Source organism: Coturnix japonica, chromosome 4, assembly GCF_054131305.1.
Source record: "Coturnix japonica strain WE chromosome 4, WE-NBRP24, whole genome shotgun sequence".
Classification (NCBI taxonomy): Eukaryota; Metazoa; Chordata; class Aves; order Galliformes; family Phasianidae; genus Coturnix; species Coturnix japonica.
The window spans coordinates 38986776-38998767 of record NC_140666.1 but is presented as its reverse complement, the minus strand read 5'-3'; the positions used below and the strand labels follow the sequence as shown (position 1 = coordinate 38998767).

The 11992-nt window shown below is 40.1% G+C and overlaps 1 protein-coding gene across 4 annotated transcripts; it reads left to right on the top strand.

Annotated features, from left to right (window-relative positions):
• The first annotated feature begins 12 nt into the window (after positions 1–12).
• MFSD8 (major facilitator superfamily domain containing 8) lies at positions 13–11295 on the top strand. Of its 4 annotated transcripts, none has more exons than XR_014945778.1 (12): positions 13–305; positions 1071–1156; positions 2056–2099; positions 3216–3456; positions 3769–3882; positions 5277–5421; positions 5910–5982; positions 6466–6574; positions 7316–7450; positions 7832–7935; positions 8033–8289; positions 9421–11295. XR_014945778.1 is itself a non-coding variant. In XM_015861278.3 (12 exons), the coding sequence occupies exons 1-12, from the start codon at positions 223–225 to the stop codon at positions 9634–9636; spliced, it is 1593 nt and encodes a 530-aa protein (XP_015716764.2). In that variant the 5' UTR covers positions 13–222; the 3' UTR covers positions 9637–11295. The 4 variants fall into 4 exon arrangements, 3 of the variants coding, with proteins under 3 accessions (XP_015716764.2, XP_085402708.1, XP_085402709.1); XM_015861278.3 differs by having other exon boundaries at positions 5924–5982; XM_085546582.1 differs by lacking the exon at positions 2056–2099 and having other exon boundaries at positions 134–305; positions 5924–5982.
• The last annotated feature ends 697 nt before the right edge of the window (positions 11296–11992 follow it).

The window sequence follows — 11992 nt, the reverse complement described above, 5'->3', positions numbered from 1 at the left end:
GAGGCGGGGCCGGCGGAGCGCGCAGGCGCCAGGCGGGCACCCAGTGAGGCGGCTCCGCTCTGACAACGTTGGGGCCGTTGGGGCCGTTGGGGCCGTGGGGAGCGGGGGCGGCGCGCGCCCTCTGGCGGCGGGCAGGGCGGGGCGGGAGGCGGATCCTGGCGGATCCTGGCGGATCCTGACGGATCCCGGCGGCGCGGGGCTCGGAAGCGGCCGGAGCTCGGTATGGCGGCCGCTGAGGGGCGGGAGCCTTTGCTGCGGGCCGGAGAGGAAGAGCGGCAGCAGCAGCAGCAGCAGCAGCAGGGCAGGTACGGGCTCCTCGGGCCGGACGGAAGGGGCTGCGGCAACAGGCGGCCGGCATCGCTCCCGGAGCCGGCGGCTGTCCTCGGCGGCGCGGCCCTCCGTGTGGCGGGATAGAGGCGATGCGCCGAGGCGCCGCCGCCCGGTCACGGTCGGGCCTCGAGCGACCGAACGGCCGTGAGGTTTGTCCCGGCTGTCCGGCACGGTGCCGTTGGCTTCACGGCGCCTTGCTGTGTGGGCAGCGGCTGTCGTGCTTTTCTTTAGGTGGTAGTAAAACTAGACTTGCTGCTGCAACGCCGAGCGTAGGCAGCGGTTGGTCAGAGGTTTTGGTTTGTTTGCTTTAGTCACAGCTCTGGGAGGTGCCTGGGGTTTTGTGGCTTCATTCGTGGCTGTTGAAGCGTTTATGTGAAATCTGTGATGCTCCGGAGGCAGAGATTGCATCGAAGTGTCTCTCGATGGGATTCTTCTCATACAACACTTGTGAATGCACCTGCTGGCACCTACTTCCTTTTTTTTCCTTCTTCTTCTTCCTTCAACTACAATACACTACAATCACATGTGTTATAATACATTGTTATCCTATATCTATTAATGTTTACATCTTTCAGTGTAGTATTTTTGAGCCTGCACAGTGTTCTCTCCCGTGTAGAAGTCCATTGCATGGGAGTTAAAGCAGTTTATGCAGTTGTACTGTGCCGTGTCCATGGAAAGTGTTCACAGTGTCCTGAGAGAACGTGATTGTCATTTCTTTCTCTTTTGCCCTCAAAAACCAGAGATGTGGTGGAAACGCAGGAGCATTACAAGAGCAGGTGGAGGTCTATCTGGATCATGTATCTGACTATGTTTCTCAGTAGCGTAGGTGAGTAAACACGGATGATTTTGTTCTTTGCTTAGTGGGTACATTTAGATGTGAAAATTACAGGGTTTTCCAGATTTTTAACTTAACTCCTTTAGTGCTACTTCTCTTTTATGCCCATAAAAAGGTTCATTTGTTTTTTTTCTTCAAAGAAGAAGATAGGGCTTGCAAATCAAACAGAAGTTTGCTTTTAATAAAATAAATAAGGCTGTGTTTTGAGAATAAATGATGTTTTATCCAAGTCTTTGTTTCATTGGGTTTTGTGGTAGTCTGGGGTAATGGTAGAAGGTAGTGGTTGTGACATGGAAACGACCCAAAGAGAGGTCACACTTTATAATCCAAAGAAAAACTTTTAGGAAATGAAAGTAGCAGCTTAGCTCTTTAGAGATACTATCTTTGTGAGAATGTGTGTTATCTGTTTCAAAGCACACATCAGAGCTTGTTTTCCCTTAAGCGTCTCTGCTGCAGAAAAAGTTCCTGTTTCAGTCCTAAACAGCTGCCCCTTCAAGGGAGAGTTCTGTTGATTTTTGCCTTCCAGCGACTTTCTGTGGGCCTAGATGTATTAAAAATTATTTAATATGAATATGTCTGTGTATCAATACGTTCTTTTTACTCAGAGACCTCGTTGTCTTTCCATTGAGATGAAAAATTCCATTCAGTATTCTTTTCATAGGAGTGTTTTCCTTAGTATGTATGCAACTGTATTATGTCCTGTTTAAAAACAGGTCTTCTTTTCAAGAAGAATTACACATAACGTAGTATTTTGAGGTGGCAGACTGGGTTTTAACCCATAGCGGACATAGGAACAGAAGGATGAACCCACCGTAGTTGTTTCAGTAAAGTGAATGACTAATAGGCGTGGCAAACAAAGTAACCTCAGTTGTGTTTTTACTGCATTGCAGGTTTCTCAATTGTAATTATGTCTGTATGGCCATATCTCCAAAAGGTTTGTAAATATTAATGTTTTTGAATTAATAAGAGGACAGAACTTCTGCTCAGAAGTTATGCAGTGTTATGCAGAGGCGCAGCGAGGGAAATGTGTGGTTATATGGAGACTTTTGTTTTGCCATCTACAGATTGCTTATATTGTTCCATAAAACCTGTCAGTTGACTGAATTGAGGAAGGTACATCGTGATCCCAAAATGTTTGGTTTTCCAAAATTATCTCACTGTTGAACAATGAGTCAATTGAAATCTCTTTATCTGAATACATTTGTATTTGTTAAAGCGTAATACGTAATGTTTGTTTGCATTTTGAACAAAAGGAAACTGAGTCTAGAGACTCTTCTGTTTTGGACTGTTACATGTAGACCTTCATATCAGTAATGGGGAGTTGCTTGTGTTCCTAGAGAGTGCTTTAATTTATTTCGTTGTTGCATTCTTGTCAAAAGCAATGTAAAAGGTGTCTAAAAGTTTATTTTAATTTATGCTAGGATTGCACATCTCATGCAATCGTAGAAGACTGTTCCAGATGGAAATTTGGAAGAGCATATCCTGGGCAGAGTGTTAGAGATACTGTTAAAATTGAGGCTGGTGCTGTGTTGGAGAAGAAAAGAAAATGCATCATCAGCCTTGTAAATCAGGACAGATTCAGGCATGTGCAGAGGTGACTTAAGTGGTTCATTGCTCCTAGCCTGTAAACTTTACCTTATTGCTTAATTAGGTCTGTAGCCTGCAACGTTAGTGGTGCTGTATGAGAAATAGTTGGATTTGCTGCAGATGAGCCTTTTCCAGTCTCAGAAGGAGAGTACTTGCTGTCGGTTTGGTGTACTGAGGCAATTAGCAAAGGTTTATTACCCATACAAAGTACGATGCAAAAGTAACTGCTTCTGAGGCCCAGCGTAGTGTATTTATGTAGTGCTGCACAGTGCCATGCCAACGTACTAACGTGTTCAGTGGTAGCTCATGTTGGACACCATGTTACTGCACAGTAATACTGCATATACACTCAGAATTACAGTGCAGAGTCAGGTATTTCAAGTGCTAAATCTAAAATGGCTTTGCTGATGTTATAAAAATCTTTAATACTTTACCTATGCAGCTGCTTCATTTGTTTTTGCAGATTGATCCGACAGCAGATGCGAGTTTCTTGGGCTGGATTATAGCTTCGTACAGCATTGGCCAAATGGTTGCCTCTCCCCTGTTTGGTTTATGGTCCAATTACAGACCAAGGAGAGAACCCCTTGTCGTTTCAACTGCAATTTCAGTAGCTGCTAATTGTCTTTATGCCTATGTTCACGCACCTCCTTCACACAACAAATACTACATGCTTACTGCACGTGCTCTTGTGGGATTTGGAGCAGGTAATTACAGCTGAGCTTATATGTCTGAAAGTTAATAGATGTTGTGTCTAGTGTAAGATTGTTAACATGGTATTTTAGTACCTGATTTATCACTATGTGAATGATAATTTATAAATAAGCAAGGTAATGAGTTTGTCAACACAACTAGTTTATCATAAAGTTATGTAATTGCGCAGTTGTAAATGAATAGACGTATTCACACGGGTATTATTTCATTGCCAAGTAAGAAAATACAGGTGGATTATTTAAGAATACAACTTAAAATTTACCTGAACACTTCCTTGTTATTTTCTTCTTTCTTTTTTTTTAAAGGAAACGTGGCTGTAGTTCGGTCGTATATTGCAGGTGCCACTTCTCTTACAGAAAGAACAAGTGCCATGGCCAATACCAGTGCCTGCCAAGCAGCGGGCTTCATATTAGGACCAGGTAGAGCATTTCTTACTTCCTCATGTCTCTGGAGCCGGCTTTTCCCTGATATTCTGTAGGATGAAGTTGGGCACTTGAAGCAGCAATTTTTAGCAGCTGTATGTGGGATGATTTCAAAGCACAGTTTGCCAGTGGTATCAAAGTAAAGTCATGAATACACGGGATTCACTCATATGTGCTTGTATTTGTCAATATAAACAAAATATTCTGTTCCAACTAAATCCTAATTGTTTGTAGTTCAAAAACTAGTACTTCTGTGCTACTGACTGCAGGAAGAACAATTTCCAAGATGCTGTTATACTGGCAGCTTATTTGTGGAGAAGGGAGTTTAAGGTTACACTACCACCTTTCAGAAATGACTGAAAATCTACTTTGCTTCACCCATATTACACCCAAGAGATCTTTCTGATCTTGTAGTGAGAGTCAGGAATTCTTCATATTGACAAAAAATAAAAAGAAGTAACAAATATTACAGAGAGCTCAGGGAATTAAGAGCTCAAATGATGTTTGTGGGGTCAGGTGTTATGTAACTCCTAAGATACCTTCATCAGTTTAGTGGGAGAAATGGGTTAGACTTGGCTTGTGTTGTGAAGAGTGACCAGCAACGTTATCTGAAGCAGCTTCTACTCTTTAGTTGTCTCTTACAGTTGGAGATGAAGATTATCAGTCATTAGGCCTGAAGTTCTCTGTGTACGGTGATACAATGAAAAGTTTAGGGCAGACTGTTTTCTTGAGTTAGTTATAACTGCTGTTACAACTGCTGTCTAGTTGCTATGAAGTGCTGTTGATACAGTATTAAAGGGCCTACAAGCAGCAATCTGCATTCTTCCTGCAATTAGCACAGGGCATAAATTCAGCTAATTCCTTTTCCTAATTTGATAGGGACTGTTTGTCTGTTTTCTTCTTGGTAAATGACACAATCTTACACTCTTTTGCTCTGCAGTGATCTAAACTTCATTGAAAATAAAATAATATTGTCTCCAGCTCTCCTTTAGATTCCTAAAGGAGACTCCATTCCCAGGGCCGAGGGTTTCCATATAGAAGGAATAGTAAAAAGAGTAAATCTGCCATCTGCACGTGGCAAAGAAGATTAACCATTGATACTTTCAGAGTTGAAAACTGAGTTATTTAAATGTAATTGAATTACGTGTACAATATATATTCTATATACACATTGGTTAAATGTTACAAAGAACTTCTCTGGCTAGTTGAGGTTCCCCTGGTATCCGTGAGTTTTTTTAGAACAGGATTCTCAAAATGTCAGAAGACTGACAGGTGAAATGTTCTATTTGGCAGTTGTGAAACTAGGTAAGCAAAGTTGCTGTATGTTTATTCTATGCATTGTAATATGTTCTTCGTGATTCTCAAGATTTTCTCAATATGATTGTTTTTAGTTATTCAGACTTGTTTTACGCTTATTGGAGAAGAAGGAATAACATGGAAATCAATTCATCTTCAGCTGAACATGTACACAGCACCCGTTTTATTTGGGGCTCTTTTAGGAATTATTAATATTATTCTCATCTTTGCTATATTCAGGTAATCAAATTAAAAAATAACAGAATATTCTTCATTAGTGGGTGGATCATAATGAACCTTGCATTGCTTAGAAGGAATAGTGAGCCTGAAATCTGGAGTGCTAAAAGTATAAATCTTTGTTTCTTATTACTTCAGACTTTCTACTTTCTGTACTACAGATCTTTTACATTACATTGGTTTCTGCATATTTTTTTCTTTAAAGAGAAATAAAGGTAGCTTGCTTTCAGGGTTCTATGGCTTTCTTTTAAGCATGTTGGGAGGATTTTTATGCAGTTATCCCATTGGTGGCAATGGCAGTACACAGATATTTCATATTCTCCCACCAGAGTATTTTGGTTATTAAATGCAGTGCTGTTCACTGTAGTTAAATGTAGGCTGCACAGGTGGTATTAAATAAAAGGAGTTGGGAGTAACTAGAATAAGAGATGATGCTATTTAGAAATATGCTTAGTAATAGATCAAGTGAATATATATATTATTGAAAACAGTTCTACGTTTCCAGAGAGCATCGAGTGGACGACATGGGCCGGCAATGCAACAGTATCAATTTTGAAGGAGAAGGTATCTGTGTTTTCTTTGAAGCTTACTCTACGATGGTAATCTGGAAGAATTCCTTTGCTTAGGAAAATGCTTTGTAGGGGTCAGAGAAACAAAGTTTCCACTGCTGTGCAGGGAATTACCCCGTTGTGTTCTTCTGGCCTTGTCAGAGGAACTACGGGTGTTCTGCTTTCCGCTGTAAAGATGCGTAGAGCAGTTTGCTTATTTTGCTGCTGCTCAGGACTCGTCAGTCTCAGCATTACAGTGGGACAGCAGATGGCATAAACTGTTTGAAATCATTTTCTCTCAGAGAAACTGGAGTTTTAGTGATTCCATTTGGATCTGAAAAAGGTTTTACATAAACTGTCAAAGCAATTTAAAGCAATTGTCTACCTGCTCACCAAACCTCATCTTAAATACTTAGCAAAGTAAAAAAAAACCTAATGCTGTCTGTAATCATCATGTAAAACAGCTTAGTTTGCAGGTTTGATTATTCTTTTGTTTCAGAACATGGTGTTCTGCATGAGGACGCAGAAGGAAACATTGACCACATTGCTGTTGTAGCAGTCAATTTTCTCTTCTTTGTCATCTTGTTTGTGTTTGCAGTCTTTGAAACGTAAGTTTGTCTATGTTCTCTCAAAATACTGTGACATGTGACGTAGACTAGTACAGTATTGTCAGAGTTTTCCTCTTGTACTCATTTTCTTAATCTCACTCTTTGTAAATAGAAATGTTTCTAGTTCCAAACTATGTGCAATTAAATTGCTGTGTGCTGACAGATGGTAACGAATTCAAATGCATTAATAAGTGAGAATGTGTAGCACAGTGTGGTACATAGAACATTTGTATCAAAGGTTTGGACAACTCTTGAACTTCTTAACTCTAAAAGCTCCAGAGAAGCTTATGTCAGTAATGACTGAAACAATTGGTAGTGCAGTTATATTTGCAGTGTTGTTATATTGTTTGTGCAATTATATTTTTAAATATACTACCTGTTTTTAAATACATTTAAAGAGGTAATCTATTCTCTCGTATTTTCTGTGTGAGAGAAAATAACTCTATCATTTTTTTATTAGCTACCTGAAATATATTGTTTATGCCTCAAGAGCTGGCTATTGCACTGCAGTATTGAATTTGGTCTAGTGGATTTATTATTTTATAAATGGCAGACTTAGTTTATAATCAGTCCGTGTTCACAGATGTGCCTGTTGGGAGAAACTGCTTCCACAGCGCTGTTTGATGTTAAGGACAATTTACCTATACATACAGAAACACCTGTGGAGAAGATAGTTGGATTTTTGTTCATTTGTTGCTTAATAAATGATAATAATAATGGCATTTTGCATTGTCAATTTAGCATAGCTACTCCGCTGACAATGGACATGTATTCCTGGACCAGGGAGAAAGCTGTTTTTTATAATGGAGTAATCCTTAGTGCGATTGGCGTTGAATCAGTTATTGTTTTCCTGGTGGTGAAAACGCTGTCTAAAAAGTAAGTTCTTGGTCTTTCTTGGAATGTTATTACTTACGTTAGTGAAGCCTGAAAAGTTTTATACTGCATCCCAGTCTGTATTCTGGAAGTCTCCTCCTTGTCAGTGCATTTGGGCATGCTATGACAGCATACTTCTGATTTGGACAGAACCACGATGCTGTAGCTATTTTTTGTTCTGGTAACACAACCCCCTTCCTTGTCTCTCTCTTACCCTAGAATAACAAGAAAAAACAAGTTTTAAGTTACGGTGATTTTGCTGTTCTTGTTGCAGATGTTTTGGTGGGCATCTTTTCCACAAGTTAGTGAGTGGGCTGTGTCATGAACACCTTCCCAAGTAGTACTTTAAATCATATGTTTAATTCTAATGTCATTGTTTGATAGGACAGGTGAACGTGCCATACTCCATGGAGGCTTACTGATCGTCTTAATTGGATTCTTTATCTTACTGCCTTGGGGGAAAAAACTACCAAATATCCAGTGGCAAGGTATAATTCCAAGTTATGCTAAACTATAGTCGCAATGTTTAATTGAAACTTCTTTATTGTATCTCTTCTTAATGGTATGTTCTACTTGTTTCTACAGAGATAAAGAATAATTCTATTCCCCAAACAACTCCCAGTGAAATGGTGATGCCTTTCTGGAGTTGGCAAGCAATGCAGCTTCCATCCAATCACTCAGAACCTGCAGGCTGCCCCATAACACAGTCCTGGTGCCTGAATACACCCATGATCTATCTGGCTCAGTATATCAGTTCTGACATACTAATAGGACTGGGCTATCCAGTTTGTAATGTTATGTCCTACACTTTATACTCAAAAATTCTAGGCCCAAAACCTCAGGTAAGCTTAATCAGTTTATTTCACTTGTTTTCCACTCTCTTCACTAAGATGAAGGCACTTGCAGCCCAAAAGGCCAGCTGTGTTCTGGGCTGAATTACAAGAGGAGTGGCCAGCAGGGAGAGGGAGGTGATTGTCCCCCTCTACTCAGCTCTTGTGAGGCCCCATATGGAGTACTGTGTCCAGGCCTGGGGCCCCCAATACAGGAAGGACATGGAGCTCTTGGAGCAGGTCCAGAGGAGGGCCACTAAGATGATCAGAGGGCTGGAGCACCTCTCTTACAATGAAAGGTTGAGGGAACTGGGCTTATTTAGCTTGGAGAAGACTACAGGGAGACCTCATTGTGGCCTTCCAGTACATGAAAGGAGTGTATAAACAGGGGAGGGAGTGACTGTTTCTGAGGGTGGATAGTGATAGGACAAGGGGGAATGGTTTTAAACGGAGACCGGGGAGGTTTAGGTTAGAGATTAGGAGGAAGTTTTTCACCCAGAGGGTGGTGATGCACTGGAACAGGTTGCCCAAGGAGGCTGTGGATGCCCCATCCCTGGAGACATTCAAGGCCAGGCTGGATGTGGCTCTGGGCAGCCTGGTCTGGTGGTTGGTGACCCTGCACACAGCAGGGGGGTTGAAAACAGATGATCATTGCGGTCTTTTTCAACGCAGGCCATTCTATGATTTAACTAATATTCCTCCCTCGTGTCTTTAGCAAAATATTAGCACATGTCAACCAGGGCAGAAGTTTCCAGGAATTCTAACCTTCTTTTAAAGTCCAGGCCAAGCCCAGAGAGGAAGCAGAAAACAAGGATCATTCTGCAGTGTGTGGCATATCCTACAGCAGGAAAACTGCAGGACAACTAAGCCTAAGGCTTGTGGCTTACTGTTTACCATATTACACTTTGTTGTAAGGGACTAAGCATTTAAGAGTCAGAACACTTTTTCAGAAGGCCAGTAGATACAGCATGGTGGAGCCTTCAAATTAATGATTAGAGAAGCTCAGCATTACTCTTGAAAACAAACTACTCAGTGCCGTAATAAAATTTCAGAAAAATAAGTGCTTAAATACTTCCGTATTTTTTAATTCAGACAATTGGTGGCAATTCCTGGCTTGCTCAATCCTGTGTAACTCTGTTTTAGGGTGTCTACATGGGATGGTTAACTGCTTCTGGAAGCGGAGCACGCATACTTGGACCGGTATTTGTGAGCCAAATATACACTCACTTGGGACCACGCTGGGCATTTAGCTTAATATGTGGAGTGGTTGTAGTGTCCCTGTTAGTGTTGGAGATAGTATACAAGAGACTTATTGCATTTTCTGTCAGATATGGAAGGATGCAAGAAGAAAGTTGTTAAATACATAAGCAATGAGAAGATCAAAATAATTCAAAAATAACAGTTCATTGCTACTTTTTAAATGCGGAGTGCCTGACCACTGACCTTGTTGGATGTGACAGGAATTGTAGATGTGATTTATGCATTGACAGAACACATAAATTGATCATATCCTAATATATGGTTACACCTGCTGCAATAGAGCTTTTGTATTCCACTTTTCTAGCAGCAGAGGAAGGATGTGAGAGTTGAATCAATACAATGGCACATTTGAAATGCTCACGTATGTGTGCATCGAGTGCAACAGTTAAGGTCACAGGTTAAGAGTGTCCCTTTCAGGAAGAAGTATATCTTGATTCTATGAATCAGGATTAATGACTCTTCTGACTACGAGATTAGTTGAGCTGCAAGCACTTTGTACAGAAAAATGACTACATGAAATGAACTGCTGGCTGCTAGTTTGCTGGCTTCTGAGCACTGGTTCATATGAAACGTCTTGGAACTCTACGTTAGCAATGCAAAGACTTGAAGTGTGACAGAATTGTAGAGGAAAGCAGGTGCCTACTTTACTTAACAAAAATAGTTTAGGTGGGATTTAGCTACTTAAGTTGATCAAGAGCCATTGAAAATCAATCTTGGTGACTTACTTGAACTACACTAATTAGTGCACTTTTTTGGTACTGTTGTGTTGAATGCCTCTTCATAGCAAGGAGGTTAAGCTGCTCAGAGCAATGTAAAGCTTTTTATAACCTTACTGGAAGAAGGAATTACTAAGCATAATGGCATACACTTCCATTGTCGGTAGTGAGATTGAATGCACTGTGTTGCTTGAGTGATCAGTCTTAACTAATGCTAATTAAATAGGAAGAAGCTGATGGTTCCTTACATGCTATTATCTGTAGACTTACTTTCTGATAAGAAACGGGTTTTACCTTTGAATCGTTTATTTTTACTTTAAAAAGTGAAATATTTTTCTTTTATAATGGGGCTTAAGTTAACCTGTATGTGTTCATTTGATGTTTCAGTCCTATGGAGGGAAAAAAAGCTGAAATAACTCCAGTAAATACAAGTTGTAGCTGCTGTTTAACATACCTACTATTTGATGTTTCCTGAATATTTGAATATATTGAACGTAATAAAGTATTCTTACTTCATTGACTGTTAAAGCACTGAATGACTACAGAATTAAAACATGATTTTTTCAATACCTACTCAAGTGAATACAGAAGGTTTTTTCCCCCCCTCACACTTTCTTGCGGGCAGAATTCCAAAGCATTATGAAAAATGACTTTGCTATGTTAGTAGAGAAAACAAAGGAAAAACATAGTTACATCAACCAAGAATCCTTTGGATGTGAGAAACTGGAGCCTAGAAAGAGTTTTCAAGGAGGCTAGCAGCAATTGGGATTTTGTGTTGTACAAGTTTGTGCTGACTGTTAGGACACAGCATGTGTGTTTTTATTATTTTCAAGGAATAAGGATAAAACCAGTAAATATTCCAAATACTTCACAGACCTCAACCATGTGCTGATTGCAAGATTTTTAATGCTTTTGGCCACAAGAGTTGGATTTTCACCAATTCTGCTGTTGTTTAAGCTGCTTCAGGATTGTTACAGGTTATCAGCCTTTGCATCTTGTAAACTAACCTTGTTATTAAAAGGTTTTCTGGTCTACACTGTAATTTGAGTGCACTTACCTCCCTGTCATTTCTTTATAAATTAGTTGAACCATTTCCTAAGCATTTATGCCATTTCACTTCCTGGTATTGACTTCTTAGGCTTTCCTCAACTGTGCATGTACAACGTTGGCACTTCCAAAGTGGATTATACCTGAAGATTTTCAGTGTGAAAAGTATTACAAACTTTTAAACACACAGTGATGGCCCACACCTCATCAAGAGTGAATTGGTACTATAAAATGCAGGCATACAGTAATTAAAAGATTGCAGTGTTTTAAAAGCCCTGTCTTGCAACCTACTTGGTTTATCAAAGTGCTGAAAGAATGCTCACAGTGTATCACAGTTAATAATATAAATGGGAATATTGGCACATAAGGAAATGTTTTCAAACAGCTACTCATAGCATTGGTTCAGTTTGTTACTTGTTCATAATAGTGTGATCCATAAAATGTAAGATAGGTAAAAGTATCTGAAGTTAATAAAAACTGATGATTATATAACAAGTTGAATCTATTAGCTGCAGCATGTGTAATTTGCTCTCCTATCACATTTCATCTGTACGTATTTCAGTTACCTGTAGCCCAAGACTAGAACAGTAAATATACAAACCATTGTGCAAATGTTCAGTTCACAAGTGAGACAAAGCTTTGTACAATCATTTTATAGTTATTTACCCCAAGCTTCACCCATCCATACGCCA

Bases quoted from the DNA above. Each gene is read 5' to 3' on its own strand.
- MFSD8 (XM_015861278.3), top strand. From the start codon at position 223: ATGGCGGCCGCTGAGGGGCGGGAGCCTTTGCTGCGGGCCGGAGAGGAA. The intron at 306-1,070 runs GTACGGGCTCCT...CTCAAAAACCAG, and splicing joins CAGCAGCAGCAGCAGGGCAG to AGATGTGGTGGAAACGCAGG. The intron at 7,936-8,032 runs GTATAATTCCAA...TTGTTTCTACAG, and splicing joins ACCAAATATCCAGTGGCAAG to AGATAAAGAATAATTCTATT.